The sequence below is a fragment of the Solea senegalensis genome, linkage group LG3, assembly GCF_019176455.1.
Source record: "Solea senegalensis isolate Sse05_10M linkage group LG3, IFAPA_SoseM_1, whole genome shotgun sequence".
NCBI lineage: Eukaryota > Metazoa > Chordata > Actinopteri > Pleuronectiformes > Soleidae > Solea > Solea senegalensis.
In genome coordinates, this window is record NC_058023.1 from 24,357,368 (window position 1) to 24,380,458 (window position 23,091).

General features: G+C 38.1%; 1 protein-coding gene and 9 non-coding genes across 11 annotated transcripts; 7 read left to right on the top strand and 3 right to left on the bottom strand.

Annotated features, from left to right (window-relative positions):
• The first annotated feature begins 584 nt into the window (after nt 1-584).
• Nucleotides 585-667, top strand: trnal-cag. The gene has a single exon. It is a non-coding gene; the product is annotated as a tRNA-Leu (tRNA).
• Nucleotides 668-5,432: 4,765 nt separating this feature from the next.
• On the top strand, nt 5,433-5,515 carry trnal-cag. The gene has a single exon. It is a non-coding gene; the product is annotated as a tRNA-Leu (tRNA).
• A 3,430-nt stretch (nt 5,516-8,945) lies between these two features.
• Nucleotides 8,946-9,017, bottom strand: trnaq-cug. Its single transcript has one exon. It is a non-coding gene; the product is annotated as a tRNA-Gln (tRNA).
• Nucleotides 9,018-11,024: 2,007 nt separating this feature from the next.
• cfap206 (cilia and flagella associated protein 206) lies at nt 11,025-22,977 on the top strand. 2 transcript variants are annotated; one of them, XM_044020508.1, is made up of 13 exons: nt 11,025-11,167; nt 11,529-11,612; nt 11,793-11,883; nt 12,731-12,919; nt 13,416-13,583; nt 14,427-14,641; nt 15,207-15,326; nt 15,807-16,005; nt 16,089-16,229; nt 16,620-16,813; nt 17,293-17,442; nt 18,785-19,027; nt 19,943-22,977. In XM_044020508.1, exons 1-12 carry the CDS (start codon nt 11,060-11,062, stop codon nt 19,004-19,006), a joined length of 1,881 nt encoding a protein of 626 aa, XP_043876443.1. In that variant the 5' UTR covers nt 11,025-11,059; the 3' UTR covers nt 19,007-19,027; nt 19,943-22,977. The 2 variants fall into 2 exon arrangements, with proteins under 2 accessions (XP_043876443.1, XP_043876445.1); XM_044020510.1 differs by having other exon boundaries at nt 22,121-22,977.
• Nucleotides 19,387-19,458, bottom strand: trnaq-uug. The gene has a single exon. It is a non-coding gene; the product is annotated as a tRNA-Gln (tRNA).
• On the top strand, nt 19,943-20,014 carry trnaq-cug. Its single transcript has one exon. It is a non-coding gene; the product is annotated as a tRNA-Gln (tRNA).
• Nucleotides 20,515-20,586, top strand: trnaq-uug. Its single transcript has one exon. It is a non-coding gene; the product is annotated as a tRNA-Gln (tRNA).
• Nucleotides 20,831-20,902, top strand: trnaq-uug. The gene has a single exon. It is a non-coding gene; the product is annotated as a tRNA-Gln (tRNA).
• Nucleotides 21,147-21,218, top strand: trnaq-uug. Its single transcript has one exon. It is a non-coding gene; the product is annotated as a tRNA-Gln (tRNA).
• On the bottom strand, nt 22,191-22,262 carry trnaq-uug. Its single transcript has one exon. It is a non-coding gene; the product is annotated as a tRNA-Gln (tRNA).
• Nucleotides 22,978-23,091: the final 114 nt, after the last annotated feature.

A 23,091-nucleotide genomic window follows, 5' to 3' on the forward strand; every position in this document is an offset into this window, starting at 1 on the left:
GATGAGTGAAGGTTGTGCCTCCATTTACCTGTGAGAGCTGCCTCCGTCTGTTGAAATGATCGTTGGGTGGAAGAAAGGTGCCCGAAGTAAATGAGCAATATCAAGGAGGTGGAGAGACTACCGTCACATATCACAATCCCCCTGGTGTTAAAAATGAAGCAGTGCTTGTTTAAATACAACAGTGCGTTCTTCCCTCTCTACTTCTTCTATTAGTGACGTCACATGGCACACTAGTGCAAATAACTCTTCATATGCACTTAAGACGAATAATATGAAATTAAAAATAAGTGAACACATCAGCCGTCATGTGTGGTTTATATATATTTATTTATTTATTTAGTCTGTGACCTTCTTGTTTCTGTGTCTGTAGTGATTTGAACATGCACTTGCACTCAATTTTGCAACGTCGTCACCCGCGGTCACAGATTCCAACACCGGCTTCGTTAGACGCTCGTTCGCCCCGCTCCGAATACGACGAAAGGTGGCGTCCTCCATTTCAACGTTATGATTGGTCCAATGTTGAAGGTGGCGAGGTAATTGGCTGGCTGATTTACTCACACATCGGCGCCCCTTTCTACACCTCTGTCAGGATGGCCGAGCGGTCTAAGGCGCTGCGTTCAGGTCGCAGTCTCCTCTGGAGGCGTGGGTTCGAATCCCACTTCTGACAGGAATGTTTTTTAATTCTGTTTCTTCGAATACATTACAGTCTTACACAGCAGTCTTCACACACGGCATAATCAGCCCCAAAAGATTGTGCAAATATATGCTGTTCAATTAACCTAAACCCTGCTAAATCTGAGTTCTTAGAGCCGGCTGTAACTTATCCTGTTCAAGTCAGAAGAGGTTTTTTTATTCCCTTCATCCTCTCCCTCTAATACCTTCTCCTTCAGTGGCTATGCTTGACTTCACAGACATAAGACAGAGATAGAGCAAAAATAATAATAATATAATAGTATAAATAATGATAAGAATTATTATTATTGTGTAATAAATGTAGCCTAGAAAAAATAATCCTTAACCTTTTTGGTTGAATCCAATCTCAGAGAGGAGCCATAGGTGGATGTTATTGTGGCCTTGATGTCCTCCAGTCTCGTCAAACTATCCCAGCTGTAAACAGACAGAAGCCACTTAGTGTAAAGACGAGTAAATGAATTGACGTTTTTATGTATGAGAACTACATTTAGCACTAGCATCAGTTTTATTTTATTTTGTTTTAAACTAACAGTATTCTCTTGTTGCAGATCAGTTTCCCTCCTTTGATTCTTCAGTGCCCACCAGCTTATTAAATAACTGTATTAAATAATGAATACATTCACCTCTTCTAACTGTAGGTGGCAACCATAGCAAGCAATGCTGAAGAATAATAAATTATACTGTATACAGTAAAAGTGCCTGGACAGCTGTTCCACTGCTGTGTGTGGTCTCTACTATTTCCTACACAATGTTCATGCATTAAAGATAGATACTAGCAGCATGTGTTCTTTCAAATTGAATAGACAGCTGTAGCATATTCCTACCACTCCAGCAAAATAAAGACCAATATTTACTTTGACTTTAAAAAAATGCCCATACCCACTATATCAACATATAAAACAGAGACAGACTCAATTCTGTATGCCACCATATTCTTAAATGAAAAAACTGAAACTCACCACATCTTCATCATCAGCTGGTATTTCATGTTACTTCTGAAGATGAAGTTGAGGACAGAGAGCCGGTGTCAATCCCACACTGGACCAGATGGACAGTGGCGAGACTAGGAGAGAGAAACTGAAAATCTATGTTCAGCACTGTGGAATCATTATTGATGTCAGAATCCCTCATCTTCCTCCATGCTGTCCTCTGCATTATGCTCTTTCATCATCTGAGTTGTTGCCTCTGAATCAGCATGCAATAAATGACCAGTCCGCCAGAGCAGATACTGAAGGCCAAAAAGCTCTTCTAAAAACAATAGAGACAAAAATAAATATTTAAAAAACTTCATTAAGTTGATGAAAGATTTAAAAATCGAATCACAGAACCAGTGTCTACACAAATCCTTAACAATTAAACATGAGGGTGAGCAGAAACTCTGGTGCCACCTTCCTGCCAAACAGCTTCTCATCATTTCCCTTCACAGAGTAAAGGCCTTTGCTCCCCAGATGCATTTTCAGATCACTGAACACCAGCTCAAAATAACCTCGTTCTGTTTCGTCCGATGAGGTGAGTATTTTTTCTGTTTATTATAATTTATTTGATTTTGAAGTGTGTTGCCCTTGATGTGAAAAGAGAGGTTGTTTCAAAATTCACCTGAGCAGTTTGTCTTGAAGTTTATTTTCAAAGGCCTTAAAGCAGGTCATCTGGTAGCTGTGTAAGGCATTAGGCTGGAACTATCGATTATCTGCCAATTATTCTCTTGTAAAGCGAGTATTTGTTTAGTCTGCAAATGTCAAAAAAAATCTTGAAAAACTTTGACCAAACCTGGAAATTATGATGTTGTTGAATGTCTTGTTATGTCCACAAACCAAAATGATTCAGTTTTAATGATTTATTTGTTACACTTAGCATAGAAACCAGGAAATATTCATTTCTAATTCATAATTCATTCAGTCAATTCATTTAGTAATTAATTAATAATTGATTTATTGAATAGTTGTTGCAGCCCTAGTAAGGCAGATGCTTCAATTCACAGAGCAGCAGCATCACAATCCTGGATCCATCCATGAAGATTGACACACAAGGTAATTTGAATCTGACTCTAAGCGCCAGAAACAACAGGAATCATGACTGGACTATATTTTTCGAATCGAAAAAAAGAATGAACAGATACATTATGAAGTATGGAAATATTTTTTTCTTGCAGTACTTCCAAACACACACACATACACACATTTACAGCAACAGGCAACAAGCAACACAGCCTCCAACAATTAATAACATGGTTGCAAACAGTAATGGGCAATTATCTCGTTCTTTCAAGTAAATGGAAAAATCTGATTGGTATTATCAACATATTTGGCCATATTTGGTTGTTACAACCTCTATATGTAACGACAGTATCATTGTGACCAAAACACACAAAAAGGTTCTGTTAAATATAAAAATATAATAATTTCATAATAAATATTAATGGCACACATAGTTAGCAGATTGGAGATCTTATGCATAGAAGGTTATGCAATGACTTATAAAGGAGGGGCCGTGCAAACTGTCATTGGTTTGGGACCCTTCCTCCTGATCCTCTTCTGTTTTTTCCCATAGTTGTCCGAAGGTGACCACTTGGGATAAAGCTGCTCATGGCAAAGCCTCTGCCTGTCTGCCTCCTCATAATATTTAACTTTTTCTTGCATGGGCAGATTTGTCCACCTCTTCCCAAGTTCCTTGTTCACAACAGCACAGTCTCTGACGTTTAGCTCAGTGATGACTTTGCACCTCTGCTCCTGTCGGTAGACCATGAATGCATTAGGCGGCTTCTTGATGTATGACTGCCCACTCTCATCCTTCTGATTGGACATTCTTCTTTTCCGAGATGTGGATGTGTTCAGAGGAGGCGCAGTGGGAAAGAAAGCCGGGGAAAAGGCCTGTGGTGGCAGAGCATAAACCACCTCGTCGTTGAACATTCCAATGGCAACCAAGTTCTCTTGTGCAAACTGAGAATACGGTACAAGAGGAACATTCTTGCACAGCTGAGGCTGAGTGTCAAACACAGGCTCTGCAGGGACAGTGGAAAGAGTTGGAGGAGAAGGGAAAGAGTGGGGATCAAATTGTGGCTCTTGAGCTACAGGTATTGGCTCTGATGTCTCTCCCAGCAAAACCTCCAGAATCTCCTGTAGAGAGTCTGTTCTGCTGGGATCACAAAAGTCATCAATGGAAAGAATCTGGTCAGTTGTCTCTGTTAGCAGAGTCTCCAGAATCTCCTGTATAGAGTCTGTTCTGCTGGGGTCACAAAAGCCATCAATGGAAAGAATCTGGCCAGTTGTCTCTGTTTGCAGAGCCTCCAGCTTTTCCAGGAGAGAATCTGGTGTAATGGCATCCCAATCGTCCTCACTGACAGGCAGCCTGTCGTCAGTATCTCCCAGCATTGCCTCCAACGTCATAGTCGGGAAAGAGTCTGGAATGTTGGCGTCAAACTCCACAGCAGGAACAGGTCCCTCTGTCTCTCCACTCAGGTCCTTAACAATATCCTGGAGAAGATCAGGGGAGTTGGAATCAAACTCCACATTAGGGACAGGTGCAGGTTCATTTGTTTCATCCAGCAGTGCCTCCAACATCAGCTGCAAAGGGTCTTCTCCTTGGACCGTTGCCTTCTCAAACAGCTCTACTTCAGCAAGCAAGTCCATGGTTAAGGTCTCCCTTCCCTTGTCTTTAGCCATTGCTTTCATCACTCTGTCTGTTACAGCTCAGGGTGCAGACTGAAGCCCAACTGAGCTTACCTGCTATATAGTCTCCAGTCCGTGACACGTGACTTTATTGCCTTTAATGTGCGAAAGCGACCGTTAATCACCATAGCAACCAAAACTAAATAACTCAGCGCTCAACTATTATGCGTCAAACGCAGTTATCAAACAGAAAACGCAAGAGACTCACTTTGCTGTGGGTTTCGTGCGTCTTAACGTTTAATGAAGGGGAACTATTGAGACGAGGTTGAATACAACTTGGAGTCAACTTCGTGCTAGCGAAGCTTCTGCAACATAAAGTTAGCTTCGCTAGCTAGCATGCTAATATGTGACGCGGGGCCACCGTCAGTTATGTCCGCCAAAAGCGCTCTTCCAGAGAACTAATTGTGTCTGCTTTTACACGAGTTTTACATCAATACACCAATAAAAAAGGTTGTAATTAGAAATAGGCTTTTGTGATTAATGAATGATGAGTGAAGGTTGTGCCTCCATTTACCTGTGAGAGCTGCCTCCGTCTGTTGAAATGATCGTTGGGTGGAGGAAAGGTGCCCGAAGTAAATGAGCAATATCAAGGAGGTAGAGAGACTACCGTCACATATCACAATCCCCCTGGTGTTAAAAATGAAGCAGTGCTTGTTTAAATACAACAGTGCGTTCTTCCCTCTCTACTTCTTCTATTAGTGACGTCACATGGCACACTAGTGCAAATAACTCTTCATATGCACTTAAGACGAAGAATATGAAATTAAAAATAAGTGAACACATCAGCCGTCATGTGTGGTTTATATTTATTTATTTATTTATTTATTTAGTCTGTGACCTTCTTGTTTCTGTGTCTGTAGTGATTTGAACATGCACTTGCACTCAATTTTGCAACATCGTCACCCGCGGTCACAGATTCCAACACCGGCTTCGTTAGACGCTCGTTCGCCCCGCTCCGAATACGACGAAAGGTGGCGTCCTCCATTTCAACGTTATGATTGGTCCAATGTTGAAGGTGGCGAGGTAATTGGCTGGATGATTTACTCACACATCGGCGCCCCTTTCTGCACCTCTGTCAGGATGGCCGAGCGGTCTAAGGCGCTGCGTTCAGGTCGCAGTCTCCTCTGGAGGCGTGGGTTCGAATCCCACTTCTGACAGGAATGTTTTTTAATTCTGTTTCTTCAAATACATTACAGTCTTACACAGCAGTCTTCACACACGGCATAATCAGCCCCAAAAGATTGTGCAAATATATGCTGTTCAATTAACCTAAACCCTGCTAAATCTTTTATTTCCTTTGTCCTCTCCCTCTAATATCTTCTCCTTCAGTGTAATCATGCAGCAGTGGCTATGCTTGACTTCACAGACATAAGACAGAGGGACAGTAATAATTATATAATAATAATATAAATAATAATTTGTTATTATTTTGTAATAAATCTATCCTTGAAAAAAAAATTCCTCTTTTTGGTTGAGTCCATTTTTAGAGAGGAGCAATAGGTGGACGTTTTTGTGGCCTTGATGTCCCCCATTCTAGTCAAAATATCCTGGCTGTAAACAGACAGAAGCCACTTAGTGTAAAGAAGAGTAAAGGAATGGACAGTTTTATGTATGAGTACTTCATTTAGCACTAGTATCAGTTTTATTTTGTTTTGTTTTAAAACTAACAGTATTCTCTTGTTGCAGATCAGTTTACTTCCTGTCATTCTTCCACGCCCACCAGCTTGTCCCACGTTTTATTGGCCACACCTGCAAGTCTTTCCTCATCAGTCAGTCTGAACCAACAAGAATGGCAAACTCATAATTATTATCGTAATTATTTTAAATATTTAAACATTTATTTAAATATTAATCACCAATTTTGAAATACAGTGGTGTAAATAGGCCTAGCAAAGCCAGCTATGGACTTTTCACTGGTATAACAAATTTAGATTAAGATGGAATGTGAGATAAGATGACTTTAATTCTTTATTTATTTAGTTATTTTAGTTATTTGTTTAATTTCCCACAAAATTCCTCAGCTTCACTCCGATCACATATATATATACAAACCATATTTCTGATTTTCCTCCAAGTCCACAGGTGGTACATGTGCCCCAATTTGAGAACCATGGTTTTATTTTACACTAACAGCTCTTTTGGCTACACTATATTTCAAAATCAGTTTTCAATGTTAAATGTGAACACCGTAAATTAAGAGTTTAAAAAATGTAATTAATTCATTGTTTCAAAGAGGTAAAGTCAGTTCCATGGTGTAATAGTTAGCACTCTGGACTCTGAATCCAGCAATCCAAGTTCAAGTCTTGGTGGAAAATGATTTTGAACAATCCTCTGTATTCACACTTGATAAACTGATGAAGAATGACAACACGCTAAAATCAGCTCATTGTTCACAGTCAGAAATGCAATCATCACCACTGTACTCCATCTTTCTGTCACAAATGTTGGGCCGAGTTTGGCAAATGACATTACAAAGAAACATGGACTGAAAGAAAGTGGCTGGACAGGGGAAAATCAAATTTCACAAATCCCACTCCTGACAAATTTCACGAATCCCACTCCTGACAAACACAAATTTAAATAGTCTTTCAACTCACACAACTGAATTAAGTGACGCAAATTATTAAGTGTTTCAAATGTTGACCAGTACAAAACAGACCCCTCTTGACTTAATTAAGGCAGAATCTCTGGGTTAATACAATATCTAAAAAGAACTTTTCCTTTCTGCTGTCAAAAATGCCCTTTATTAACCAAAAACACAGAAAACAGCCTTTCAGCCTTGCACTGGTCTTTGCTGCCCTCTGCTGGACATACTGTGTGTGACTTGTGCACAGTATTTAACTGATCTGAACTCACACGTACATGTTAATATTAACAAGAAGTAAGACTACAACAGCAATCAGTTCATCTATTGCGTGAAGTGTGTGAACAGATATGTCAACTTGTTACTTAATTATGTTACACAGGATATTACAAAAACATGTCAATCTGAGATCTGAACTTAAATTGTTGGATTCAGAGAGAGGTTTTCTTCATGCTGCCTTCATGCACAGATATTGAGTGGGAAAGGTCTCCATTGAAAGATAAACTACTTAGGCTAAGCTCACAGACATAAGACTCGTTAAACCAATTTTTGAGATGTCCAACAGTGACAGCAAAAATCTATCACTATCAGGGAAAGTGTTACTGATCACATGATCTATTTCTTTGTTAACTTTGTGTAAGCCAGTTAAACAGCCCACACATTAACAGAGGAAGCTAAATGGAAGTCAAACAATCACTTATTTTAACATTTACACAAAGCACATCTCAAAACTGACCTGTTCAGAATAGCCTACCCCAAATGATCTTCCCACATACTACCATCACCAATTTGTTTGTATTGTTTTTATTTCTTTATTTACCTTGTCTGACCTTGTCTGTGTCTTAGCTTAGCTTTTTTAATTTGACTTCTTTTCCTTTCGGCTGCTTCCTTCAGGGGTCGCCAGCTTTTTTAATTTGACTACGTTTATTTTATGTGTGTTAAGTGAGGAGAGGCCTCTATACATAAAATGAATTATTATTATTAAGTACTTGTCAAGCAGGTAGCATGTAATGTATGCACATATCTTACTGTCATATTCTTAACCTTTTTAGGTTGAAATATTATTGACACTAGTTAGCGCTAGTTAGATAGAGAAAATGATGAGTTATGGGACTTCTTTAAAAACGTTAGGGTACGCTGAAGGGTGTTTTTTATGGGAATGAATATTATGATGTATTATGTCTCTCCACCATCTGGATATTTTTCAATGTTGACATTTTTTTTCTTCAACTCAGCGATCATCTCCCTGAGACAGAGGTAGCCCTCACAGCTCAGAGGCGAGGTAAGTGTGGGCACAGCATTTCATTCATCATTTATTCATCACATAATAATAAATAAATGATGTATGGATTATAAAAACGTTTTACATAAAAGCAAATAGAATTAGTTTTCTGGGATAGCGCATTTGGTGGTCAAAAAAATAATTTCGCTCTGCGCCACACATTAGCACGCTAGCTAGCATAGCCAACCGCTGCAAAGTTGGCTAAAAGTGATTCTTACCCAGCTTTGTTTCATAATTTCTCTCCACTTTAACTTAAAACACCAGAAACGGGTTGGAAAAGTGATTTTACGCGTTGTTTGTTAACTGTTGTGTTTAATGACAGCTTAGCGCTGTTAGCTTGTTGGTTGATCGGGTTAGTCTCGTCTGTGCACTTTATTTTCAGCCAATAAAAGACGTGTGGTCGATCAACGACAGCTTGATCGACCACGAAAGGGCGAGAATCAGGAGGATCCTTCCTAACCTTGCTTTAACCTAAATAAACTGACAATAACTGACTGATAGGAGGAAGACTAACTACTGCAGGTGCGGCTTATAGAACACAGGTGAAAGTAATGAAAGTGACCATAGCACATGTCATGAATGAATGGATGAAGAGAATGACTCGCTATGACTCAATTACATTTCTTACCACTTTTGTGGTGATGATTGAGTTTCTGACTGTCAACTGTCATCTGATTTCAGGGTGTTGTATAAGTGTAAATATAATGGATTGTTCAAAATCAGGTTCCACCGAGATTTGAACTCGGATCGCTGGATTCAGAGTCCAGAGTGCTAACCATTACACCATGGAACCAGTCTACCATTCAAAAAATAGTTGACACTATTTACAGTGAGGAAGCGCCTGCATTTAGGTGACAGTGTTGCTCTGGAGTTGTGGGTGAGAATCCTACTTCTGTCAGTAACTCTTTACATCTGGATTGTGTTCTGGGCGGTTTTAACCAACATCACATCACTCTGGTCAGGAATTAGATAGACAGCTATCTCACTGCTTTAACTTGCTGTACATACGCTCTCTAATTTGCTTTATACACATGTGCCATTCATTTTTATATAAAATAAGCACATTTCCATATATATACAGAGATGAAAATGTTTATGTCTAAAAACACATGTTACCTATAGATGTTGATGTAAAATAGAGCTGTAATTAATAGATTAATTAATCAATCGATCAGGGAACTGTTTATTTACTATAGATCAGCTATTTTGGTAATGCACTAATTGGTTTGTGTATATTAAAGGAAAAAGGCAAGGAAAAGACAATGACATGTTGAGGTCAGTTGGAGGGTTGACCAGAGCTGCTGCAACTGAGCCATTCTGTAAATTAGGAAAACATTTATTGTATTTCCAAATTAAAAAACACATTTTAAGTTTAAAGGAATCAAGAGTGTATTCCACAAAACACATACTTTGCATGCATAGCATATACTTAAATACTAAAAAAATCTTAGGGGCCAATTTACCATTCTTGTTATTTAAGGAAATGTGACATTATGACACATGCCATGTTTGTGGTGCTGCTGCTCTGTCAACAGGCCTTACACAGCTACATTTGTGAGAAGCTGTTTGGCAGGGAGGTGGCACCAGAGGTCTCCTTACACTCACGTTACACTGGTAAGCATTTCTGAACATACTGGTAATGTAATCTTTTATGAACTTAATGAAGTTTTGCAAATATTTCTCTTTGTCTCTATTGTTTGAAGGAGAGCTCACTGTAATTCACTATCTGCTCCAGCAGACTGGTCAGTCACTGCAGCCTGATTCAGAGGCAACAGAAGAGCATAATGTGACAGACGGCATGGAGGAAAAGTTGAGGGATTCTGTGACATCACTGATTGTCTCGCAGTGCTGAACTAATATGTTTCTCAGGCTTCATCTCTTCACTGTTACATCTGGTCCTGATTCCTTGGCCCTCAGCATTTCCACTTTGGGATATGACACAATTCCTGCAGCACCTGTCGCATCCACCATGACACCCAGCTCTCTGCCCTCTACTTCGTCCTCACAAGTTACATGTTGAATACTAACTACCAATATGAACATATGGTGAGTATCAGTTAGTTCAGAAAACACACTTAAAAAGTATGTCCACTTCCACACTGGACCACAGCAGTGGTACTGAGTGTGTTGACCTCGGACTGAATCCGTCAAAACAGAAATGATTGAAAGAAATAATGTCGTAATAAAGTGTTTGGTAGATCTTTTGTATAAATAAAGTTTTTGCTCAGCAAAGTACAGAAAATTGTGCGATGAATTAGTTCATTTTTTTAATTGATTGACGGCCCTAATTATTGCACTTATTTGCATATATAACATGATTTGTACTTTACATGACAAATTAACAGAGACACTACCACAGTCCCTGGTTTGTGTCTGTGCTTTGTCCAAAAAAAAGATCTAATGTGTTCAGGCCCCTGACAAGTCATCAAGTATAAATATGTGTTATCTCTTTCTTCCATCAGTTTTTCTGACCTTATCCGTCTATATCAATAACAGTAATGATAACAATAATAATAATAATACTTTTCATCTGATCTGATTTGATGTGTGATGAAACTGAAACCTTTTTTCTCTTAAAGCGGAATGTCCCATTCTTTAATTGTTCGTGAACGCAACACGACAGGTGCGCTCCAAATAAACCAAATAAAACCATATTGTAGAAATGTTAACGTAGAAAAACGGTTCTACAATCGTGAAAGGTTTTTGACCGTATAGTCTAATTTTAGTTCCCCCCGAAGTGCGACGCAGTTGAGGACTCGCGGACACGTCACATAAACACTGTTACCGTGACAACCAGCCATCAACAAGCTGCTGTATAAGTATATTTTTGTAGAAATGTCTCGGGCTCACGCAGAAAGCGTGATTAAAAACATTATCCGTGAGATAGTGCAGGAGTGCGCGGCGAGGGGACACGCTGTGTCGGACACTTTGGTGGCGTTCATGGTGAGTAAACTGGAAATGAAGCTTGCTGGCCAGCTAGATGCTAATCAGAATCTGTTATATTGCATACAATGGATTTGCCTTGGTTTTGAGGTGCATAACAAACACAGTAACAAGAAAATACGATCAATACAGATGGATTAATTTAAAAATGCTCCACATTACACAATGTTAATCAATTCCAAAGTAATTTGTCAACGTCCTTTTTGTCAAAAAAATAAATAATGTAGGTCATTATGCAGTTGACAACTCTAGAATTTTATTCTGAAGTTTTAACCAGTAAAATATGTGTTTTCCTTCAACGTGGACTATCATCACACTGCGTTACAGTTTTTAAAAAGTATGTATTTATGTTTAATTTCAGGTGAAAGCTGTTGTTTTGGACCCAAGAAATGGGTTTAATGTTGACCGAACTCTGACAAAACAGGATATCCAGAGACTTGAAGAGGTATGTTTTAATTTCATTTCTCATTTGTTGTGTTCAGTTTGTTCTGTAGTTAACTACTGAAGGTTATTTTGACTGAATTTTATTTTGAAAGCCATGTACTCAGGTTATGAATTTCCCTCACAAGCTCAGAGTGGTCAATGGAAAATACAGCATTTTTCTAATTCACAATATTTCTTACAGATGTGTCTGGATAAACTCATGGATAAGTGTAGCCCATCCCTTGACACGATCAAAATGCAAGTGTATTTTGACATGAATTATACCTCCCGATGTAAGTAACAAAAACTGCAGGCTCATTAATAGTAATGTTTATGTGTCTGGATCTAACAATTACATACAATTCTTCTCCTTATGAATTAATCTGTCTCTGTTAACAACTGTATATCATGTCATGTCCAAAAAAAAAGAAAACAGCCCAAAATGCAAAGCTATTCAGTGATAATAATTTTCTGTTGAGTGACGTAGTAGTAATAATTTTTTTTGCTCAATTTTCTTTCAAAAATACATTCTTAGTGATAGATCTTGATTCTTAGTGTGACCAAATTGTAGCAGGTGCTAAAACCCTTATGGAAAAACCTTATTCAATCTTTTAAAGACATTAAAAGTGAAAAAGGCTTTACAAATATACACTTTTCCCCCCCTTTTTTAAATCTTGTAACTTTAAAATGTTTTTTACATGCCCCAATCAATTACTTAATGTCCCAAAGTATGCAACAACGTTTTTAGACCTGGCAAATTATGTAATAATTATAACTTTATTTATATAGCATCTATAGTTTACAAATTGCTTTGATTGACATGGCAAATGTAGGATATCCAGAGTTAGAAACAGGAGAAACATGAAGGTAAAAACCACAAAATACAATACAACAAATGTCATAGTTTCAAAAACAAGACAGAACTAGAGGACAACGATCCACGAAGTCAATTCGGATAGAAATAACAAATATGCAAAAACCACAATTGAGAAAAGTAATAAAACATGAAACATACAACAACATGAATGAATAAATGGACATGATATGTTATCTCTTGAAATAATGAGCTATAAAATAACAGCATATATTTTACAAAATGTATAATGTATAATCCTGCTGTGTGTGTGCGCTTATGCACAGGTGATTTTCTTGAGGAAATCCAGCAGGTGGTGGAGTCGAGGCTGAGTCCAGTGAGCAGGGACATCACTGACAGTCGGGTGAAAACACGTGAAGAACTGGATTCTCTGTACCACAGAATAGTCACTTATATTCTGCTTCGCTCCGGCATGGGCTCACCTGCACACGTCCATGCGATGCAAGAGGCTGCAGGTTTCACACTCACTTGTTTTTATCTTGTCTCACCATGTTTCTACAGCAGCTCGAATTAACAAACATGCATTCCCCTTTTTAAATGTGTGAGCCATCGTAGTTTAGTTTTGTAGGATAAAAGGGCAGTGCCAACAATGTCGTCTCTCTTTACTAGTGCAATGTTGCTGTTGCAGTGAGGAGATCTAAACACTGTCCATCTATACTGAAAAATACAGACCGATATGTGAATTTAACAGATATATATTTTCATATTTGAAAATTATACACCACAGGTTTAAAACCCAATTTCTACTGTCTCTACTGACAGTTTGTATTGACCATAGACTGACACCTTTGTAATGAACTGGATCATGATTTTATTGATTTTATTGAATGAGCTTTAACACCAGTGTGTGTTAAAGCTCATTCATTTACTTGTGACTGAATCAGAGCTAATCCCTGTTTATCTTTGATCTCACTTTATATCCTCCTGACTCTTGATCTCTCTTCGGCCCAGCTGCTCTGCAGAGTGTCTTTCCTCCAACGGAACTGGGAGCCTTCATGGTGCTCTTAAAGAAGGAGAAGGAGCAGCAACTCAGTGAAGTCACCATGATCGTAACAGGGATACGACTCTTCAACAAAGCCTGCAAGAAGGGAGCACAGGAGACTGAACTCCATGAAATCAGTACAGTACTGCGTCCTACAAATTTTATGTATGCTATCGAAAAACATGCAAATACCTAATGTCATTTTGGTCGAAAACATGAGCTAATTTGTTTTACACTGGTAACATATGAGCCTAGTGACTGAGTAGTGGTTATATGACTAGCATTAGTTTAGGTTTAGTGAGCCATATTTGCAGCTTTGAGTACGTAGTTCAGGTTGCAGTTGTGTTTGATTCCAAGTCACCAGTCAAGTCAAGTCCAAGACTTCCAGTGTTTGAGTCCGAGTCTGAGTCACCTAAAGAAAAGTCTGACCCAAGTCGTTGGTCCTCAGTATTTGAGTCTGAGTTACCAAACAAAAGTTTTCCTCTCTGGCATGGCCTCTCTTGTATGGCAGTAAGCTGACAACAATGGTCTACATTAAACAAAAGTAACACAGCTGTCACCATTCCATAGGGAATTTATTACATTTGTGATATAATTGCTAAACAAATGCTCTCACAATTATTTGCACACAAAATCAAACTTTACCTCTTGGCCCATAATTACTGCCTGCCTAACAAAATTGCATGCCCATAGGGAGAATGTGTGAAGCATGCTACCAGAGGATCTTGCTGTACATGAATCCAACGTTGCTCGAAATTGATTAATGTCACAGTATTACTTGACATGTACCTTTCAATTCTTTATGCCATTATTTCGGTATATTGCAAAACAAATACAGTGAAGAGCAGTTGTGTCTTAACGGTCTGAGAACCCAGTCTAAAAGAGTGGTGTTTCTTTTTCAAACTGGCATCAGTCTTTACATGTCTTAAACTACATCAATGCTGTCATAGTTATAATACTTATTCAATCTTCCCCTGCAGTGCCAGAAATTCTTACTGAAGCTCTTCCAGTCGTCGGCAAAGGCATCGAAAAGAAGCTGAGTGTGTCACAGAGTTTGGCGTGGAAATATACGGCTGTGCTGGAGAAGCTAACAGACCCTGACAAAGAACCTGGAGAACATGACGTGCCCATTGTTCTGCTCAGACAAGCTCTGTACAATGTCAGGCAGCACGAAGTCTTCCTCAAGACATTACTGGTGAGGAAACAGCAATAGTCTGTGCAGTTGTGGTATATTTCATCACTATAATAGCTATAGGAATTAGTGACAATTAAAGGTGAGACTCCTAATCTTAATGCCCCCTGTCCCAATCATGATCATGATAGAGGCAGACATCTTGTCTCGTCATGTTACTACAGCAGCTCGAATGGACAAACACACATTCCCCTTTTTAAATGTGTGAGCCATCATAGTTTACTAAGTAAAGATGTCTGCCTCCTTAAAGTACTTATATAATGCTTATTCTAAGGCAATTATACACTAATATAAACTTGGGCTGAACAATTATTGTTTTTCAAATCAAAACTGCAGCGAAACACAATTTAATTAGCATCACAAATGCTGCAATTTCATCCTTCTGCTATTGATTGTTCCATAATCCATGCAAAGTAAAAAAATGATTACCCAAATGATTTAGCCCTAATAAGATCATGCTTAATTGTAGTATATACACTTTTTTCAATTTAATACATTTTTTTCTTTAAATAACTGGTGAATTCACATGTTATATTTCCGAAATACATTTCTTTCCTTTTACCACCAGGCTGATAGTCATCTTTGCACCAAGCATGTTGAATTCCTGCAGACGGAGCTGTCGACTCACATGAAGCTGCTGAAAGAGAGAGTGAAGTCAAAGGCAGCTGTTCCCACTACACAGGTCTTTGTAAGTGTCTTCTTCACTGTAATTAATCATCTCAGTTAATAGATGTTCTGTTACCTTTAATGTTTTCAATCTCATTTAAAGCCCTGCCTTTTTAATCCTGCCCCCTTTTCCATGCAAAGCTCTTTGGTTCAACTCCTCATAAAAGCATTAGATCATTGTATTGTTTCAAATTGCAATTTCAATACATAAATTATACATTTTTGAGCGTTGTGTGGTTGTCTTCAACTGTATCTGCTGTTATCGTCATAGTATCTTCAAAAGGAATAGTTCCACATTTTGACAAACATGCGTATTTGCTTTCATCTCAAATGAAGGTTGAACTCATGTTAGTGCAGAGCTGTAGTCTGGATGTTTTCCTAACAGTGGGACCTCTCACTTGGTTCACAGCTTAAAGTTTAACTGAGAACCTTTTTCTTACATTCATATTTTTTATGCTGCTTTGGTTATTCTTCAGTTCATTATTTTTATATTATCTTTCAGCCACTGTTCAAAGCCCTGTCAAAGGTGTGGACTGGACTTCAGGATGAGGCTGAGCTGCTGAACATCCTCAGTAACATTACACACAACCTGCAGCTCTTCCTGGCCTCTCAGGCTGAGATCTTCTCTGAGGCGTATTTGGATGACCTGCTGGGGGCGACTGATGTGAAGACAGATGCGCAGAGAATGACTGAGTCTTCAGGTAGGACACTGACACATTGTCTAAAATTATTAATATTGTAGAAAAACTGAACTCCAGAGAGAAAACAGTTTTTTGTCTTTCAGATGAGCGTATTGTTCCAGCGGACATGAAGACACAGGAATGGCTCCTGCCTGAAACAACAGATAGTTTTAATGATCTGTTGCTGCAGTATAATGGCGTGTGTGGTTACACACTTGTGAATAGAGATGGGCTTCTGCTTCCAGGTAATGCTCTTATAATCCAGTAAATTTATAACTTGATACAATTGTTGTATATCTGCTCCTGGTCTCTTTCTTCTGTCTCTACCTCATCTCCCTCTCTTTTCTCTCTTTTCTCTCCCCCCTTTCTGTCCAACATTTTTACTTTCACCCCAACCGGTCGAGTCTGGTTCTGTCAGGATTTCTTCCTGTTAAAAGGGAGTTTTTTTCTCTTCACTGATGGCTAGTGTTTGCTCAATGTGTGGATTGTTTTTTTTTTCTGCTCTTCATGATGTTGTCTATGTACAGTGCCTTGAGATAATGTATGTTATGATTTGGCACTATACAAATAAATTGAATTGAATTCATCTATGTACATCTTTTTGATTTTTTAATATGCCTCATTACTTCTTGCAGGTAATCCACACATTGGAGTCTTGAAACACAAAGAAAAGCACTATGTTTTTAGCTCCAAAGAAGCTGCCTTAAAATTTGCCTCCTGTCCAGATGACTTCATAACAGAGGTTGCAGAAAAAGCCAAGCTCTCCCCTGAACTCATTCAGCTGCTCAAACTCCATCAACAGGTCTCCCGTGTCACTCCATACACTGAGGTGAGTCCTCTTCACTGTCTGACTAAGCACACACTCATGTGCATTACATTTGATTAAAGCCACTGTTCGTCACTTTGACATGACTAGCAAAGAATAACACTGTGCCAGCTGTTTGTGGTGCCTATATTAACTGCACAGGTAACCACTTAGGTTTTAAAGTCAAATACACCGTGACTTATGCATCTACAGTTCAAAGGAACAAACAGAGGTTTATTTTTTTGGGAAAAGTGATAGTTGGTCATCCATGTAAATCTGAATTAAGGATTTCAAACACAGTAATCACAAAATGACAGATTTGAAATTTTTAATGGAAGCAGCAGTGGATATACAAATCTTGTACACTGTGATGTGAAATTGCTTAATTTTGGAGTTTGGTGGAATGTATCGTGTATTATTATAATAATTTTCATCATAGCTTATCTGGGCACTGAAATGTCAGTTAACTATTAATTTACAAATAGTGACTACTGCTTTTGCAGTTGGAGCAAAAAGCAGGAGAGAGTTTATTGGTGAAATCCATGACAAAGTGTGAGATCAGCACACAGACTGACATCCACCCAGTGGAGAGAAACATCGTCCAGTCATACGAGTGGAACGAGTGGGAGCTGCGACGAAAAGCTATCAAACTGGTGAGTCAGAATTCACAGGACTCCGTTTTTGCCCATAATCACTGTGTAGTTTTAGAAATAGCTCTTTCCTTTGAGGTCTTTTTGGCACCAAACATCACAGCATCAGCATTAGTAATAAAGCTTTTCTGATAGTTGAGTTGAATGTGGGTTAATATGCCATTGTTTTCAAAGATCTTTGTATCTGCCCATCCAGACTAATTCATACACACATACTACGTGGTCCTAGGGCAACTCAACTTGCCTTGTACATTTTTTAGTACCTGCTCAGCCAAGGATCCAAGCGAGCTGAGCAGAAAGTGTGTGTAACGTCATCAGACTGCCGGCCACTGATCGGTCAGAGTGTCGTCACTGGAAGAGACATGAGCAAGAAGTCCGACACAAGAATCAAACTGAACAATGCTGAACTGTAGATTGGTAAAGATGACTTAAAATTCCTGAAAACCAAGTTAATCTCCAAGATTTACATTACATTACATGTCATTTAGCAGACGCTTTTATCCAAAGCAACTTAAGTACAACCAGCCAGGCGTGGAGTTGAACTTGTGACCATGATGGGGTACAGGTCTTAACTACTGAGCTACCCCACCCCTATTTTAGACATTTAGCAGCACAGAAATGTCTAAAATCTCAATATTTGACAGGAGTCTGGTGTAGTTAGCAACAACACTGCTGAAAGCCAGCGATCATATTTCAGTCCAGTGACTGTGTCAGATGGAGATCATGCAGGAAGTACTGAACAAATCTTTTTAATTAACTGATTCTAATGATTCAGCACATGGAAAACAAGTGCTTTACAAGTCACTAGTCACACTTGTGTGTGTCACGTATAAAATCATAGTAGTTCCATGCAGCCGTGCTGTGATGACCCCACCCACGTTGAGGAGGTACTATATTGTTATGAAAACCATGCTCGAGCCATGCTGTTCCGAGGCGAGGCGTGGTGGGACCATGTAGTGGAAAAGCGGCAAAAGAAAAAAGTCTAGTGTCTGTAGCTCTTGGAGTCCTGTCACAAATAATCATGAGCATTTATTTCTTTCAGACCAAGCAGGTCTGGATTTGCTGTGCTTACCTGCGTGGTTTCCTCCATTTGGCTTCTAGCAGTGGTTGTTCTGTGTGGGGGCGGAGCTTAGCCGAGAGAGAGGGGGTGGGATATATGGTAGCATCAGTTTCAGTCTGATATTGCAAACATATACGACTATATTTTTTTCTTCTTTTCCATAGTTCCTTATTTTCAGTGGCTATCCAGATGTGAAGAGAATTTCAACAAATGTTTCAAAAACAAATTGTGGACAAATTATGAACCTTGTCATTGTAATGAGTCATCTGTGTTTTCGTATTCTAGGCTGATATTCGGACAAAAGTGACGCACTCAGCACAGACTGATCTGAGCCACATGCGGCGGGAAAACGCCACTCAGACGTGGCCGCCCAAAGACGCCGCCTGTCAAAGCAAGAGAGATGGAGCGAGCAACGTGCCCAAACCTCAGGTCTACCTGGCAGGTCTGAGGGGACAAAGAGACGGACGAGTGTTCAAGACAAATCTGACTAGATCAGTGGATGATTAATCAAGTTGTGAAAACAAAACAGTGAGTGAAATAAAAACTTAAGAAGCTTAATACAATACATGTCACTCTTCTGATCAAAACCTGTGGAGCAAACAGAGCTCAGAGGGAAATGTGCCATATTTCACTTTATTGTAAGACCCACCAGCACATGGACACTCAGATTATTTTAACACAATCACCAGTTGGTGTGAAATGTGCAAAGACACCCATCCCATGCTGTGAAATATATGTAAGTGCTAAGTGGTACTGATTTCTAGTCAGTCAGACTCAAACCCTTACATTTTTCCTGATAAATTAACTAAAACCACATTAAGGTTCATTAATTAATAATTGCTTTATTGTAGCCTTAGAATAAGTAGTCTATGCAAGGGTCTTAAAGCAGGTTCCACCGAGATTTGAACTCGGATCACTGGATTCAAAGTCCAGAGTGCTGACCATTACACCATGGAACCACAGCTTGTTCCTGACTATATGTTGAGAAGATCTATAATATAAAGAGAGGATGTCCTAGTAACAGTTGAACTATAATTTTTTTATAGATCGTGGTTGGTGACGAATGACAAACCCTGGATCACATTAATTTCTATAGATTACTCAGAGTGGATTTTCTGGATGATATGTGAATTGATTTGGTGTCAATTGCATTTTGAAGATAATTAATAATTGCTTTGTAGTCAGGCAGTGTAGCCTTAGAATAAGTAGTCTTTGCAAGGGACTTGAATCAGAAGCGCACCAATTCTTATACACTGAATCTTGAAGTCAGCTTTTTAACTCGGATCACTGGATTCAAAGTCCAGAGTGCTGTCCATTACACCATGGAACCACCACACAATGCAAACCAAACATTGACTAGATCTATATTATAAGGAGAGCATGCCCTAGATATTGTTGAACTGTATTTTTTTTTAAACCTTGTTTTTTGTGGTATGTTTTCAGGGTTCCATGGTGTAATGGTCAGCACTCTGGACTCTGAATCCAGCAATCCGAGTTCAAGTCTCGGTGGAACCTGAGTTTTAAGCAGCAGGAGGTCACACTAAAAGAAATGATGAGTGAGGAAAGAACTCTGAGTCGTTAAAACACATAAATGAGATTCATGTCCAAAACCACAGAAATTACATTTCAACCATTACTAATTCTCTTAATGTACAGGTGCATCTTAAAAAATTAGAATACCGTGGAAAAGTTCCTTTATTTCAACTCAAATAGTGAAATAGTGAATTTTGGGTTGTTGTTAAATGTGACCCAAAATCATCACAATTAAAAGAACTAAAGACTTAAACTACTTCAGTTTGTGTGTATAGAATTTATAAAATACAGGGTTTCAATATTTGAGTTGAATTACTGAAATAAATGATCTTTTCCACAATATTCTAATTTATTGAGATGCACCTGTATATTAATATATTGTAAATCAGTCCAAATAATGATGTCCATGTCTTTATCTACTAAATATGCCTGTGTGACATATATGAGTATCTCCACAATGAATTACAGTTTTTCTGTGTATAGGTTCCATGGTGTAATGGTCAGCACTCTGGACTTTGAATCCAGTGATCCGAGTTCAAGTCTCGGTGGAACCTGAGCTTTAAACTGTAGCTCTCCAAATGTAGTTGATACCACATTAATAGAATTTAAGATTGTCCCTAGATTAATGTTAAAAAGCTGCATTGTCTAGAAAATCTGCTCTGAATAATTGGAACAAGTTACTGAGATTCAGTGTTTGTCACCAACCATTGTCTATACAAAAATTACAGCTCAACAATTTCTAGGGCACGTTCTCTTTATATTGTAGATCTGCTCGATGTATAGGTAGTATTGTATGGTGGTTCCATGGTGTAATGGTCAGCACTCTGGACTTTGAATCCAGTGATCCGAGTTCAAGTCTCGGTGGAACCTGAGCTTTAAACTGTAGCTCTTCAAATGTAATTGATACCACATTAAAAGAATTTAAGATTGTCCCTAGATAAATGTTAAAAAGCTGAATTGTCTAGTAAACCTGCTCTGAATAATTGGAACAAGTTACTGAGATTCAGTGTTTGTCACCAACCATTGTCTATACAAAAATTACAGCTCAACAATTTCTAGGGCACGTTCTCTTTATATTGTAGATCTGCTCGATGTATAGGTAGTATTGTATGGTGGTTCCATGGTGTAATGGTCAGCACTCTGGACTTTGAATCCAGTGATCCGAGTTCAAGTCTCGGTGGAACCTGAGTTTTAAACTGTAGCGCTCCAAATATAGACCAGACCAGATTAATTTAGATTATCCTTGGATGTTAAAAAGATGTGTTATGCAGAAAATCCACTGTAAGTAATCAAGAAGTTAATGTGACTCAGGGTTTGTCACTCTTCCCCAATAATGTTCTATAAAACCCACAGAAATTACAGCTCAAAAATTTCTACAGTTAATGGTTGAATTGTAATTTCTGTGATTTCTTACACAAAATGTAAGAATCAAAATGTATCTACATCAAAATAGCAAAGAAAATAAAATAAAGAAATGTAGAAATAAGTAAAATAGAAACTTATCTTCAACTTTTGTTGATAGTTACTATAAACAAATGAATGCATTATCTGTGTACTTTACGAATTAAAATCTCTGATGAATGATTTATAACTCTATATTTATTTATTTATTGAACTTTGTTTTGTCACTTATAACCAACCATGATATAGACAAAATTACAGTTGAACAATATCTAGGGCATGCTCTCCGTATATAGTTTCGTTTAGTTTATTTTCATATACATTAAAAGTACAGTCAGTACAATGAAATGCATTTTTCCAGACAGACACCTTCTCATCCCATCACAAAAAGAAAATAGTCAATAAAATATAAGTAAAAATTCAATAAATAATCAATAAATAAATACAGAGTGAATAGGAGCATCATGTGCTACTGTTTAGCAGTCTGATGGCCTGTGGGTAAAAGCTGTCCCTCAGGCGAGGAAGAGATCTGCTCTCCGTATAGTTAGGATCGCATGTTGGTTCCAAAGCAAAGCACACATATCTATTAATGATTTAATGATAGTCACTTTACGTCACTATATTCAAAGAACAGTGCTGACCATTACACCACAGAACCACAACTTTAACTTCTTTGCTTTTTCACAGCCATCCAAGGATAATCTGAATTATTCTGGTCCAGTGTCAACTGTATTTGGAGAGCTGCAGTTTAAAACTCAGGTTCCACCGAGACTTGAACTCGGATCACTGGATTCAAAGTCCAGAGTGCTGACCATTACACCATGGAACCAATATACCAATGCACTGATGAAATTCATTGAGGAGATGTCAGTATGTCACACAGGCATATTTAGTAGATAAACACATGAAAGATATACATTAGAATTAGAATTAGAGTAGAATGATTCTATTTCATTGAGGTCTGTGATCTGATTTTAGATATTTAACTGAGAGCAGAGATGTTGTGAAATACTAAAACCTTAATGTGTGGTTGAACCTGGAACCTATAAGTTTATCAATACCATAAAATAGGCATTGATTGTGACGAAAACCATAGGTCATAGGTCAGAAATGGGGCTGAAACATATGCTTCTAAGAGACACTGTGGCAATATATTCAAAACATGTTATTATTTAACTAGATTTGTAGCTGTATTGAGTAGAATAACAATAACACAAATGTCAAAAGCCATTATTTCTTTACCAGTTTGGAATTACATAATTACAGTGATGCATGCAGTTACAGCTTTTCACCAGCAGGTGCTGATACACAACCAAAAATTAATCTCGGTTATGGTTCTCAGGCTCAATTGATTATCATCTCTGTGTTATTTAAATAAAAACGAAAAACGATCAAGTCGGTTAAAAATAAGTTAAATATTCACATCTTCGTGATGATGACATCATTTTATTTTTAAAAAGAACATTTCAAATTTGAGAGAAATTAGAAAATGGTTATTGTCTTTTTAATATTCCTGTCTTTTATAAAAATGGTAAAATAATAAATGTACACATTAATAATAATTGTATTATGTAAATGTACGTATTCAGAAGAATTATATAAAAAATATGGAAATATATTGGTTTACTAACAACAGAAAGATTGTATATTTTTATCTG

Excerpts from the sequence above, each read along its gene's own strand:
- cfap206 (XM_044020508.1), top strand. The coding sequence starts at position 11,060 with ATGTCTCGGGCTCACGCAGAAAGCGTGATTAAAAACATTATCCGTGAG. Across the intron at positions 11,884-12,730 it reads CATGAATTATACCTCCCGAT|GTGATTTTCTTGAGGAAATC; the intron begins GTAAGTAACAAA and ends GCTTATGCACAG. Across the intron at positions 16,230-16,619 it reads AGATGGGCTTCTGCTTCCAG|GTAATCCACACATTGGAGTC; the intron begins GTAATGCTCTTA and ends TACTTCTTGCAG.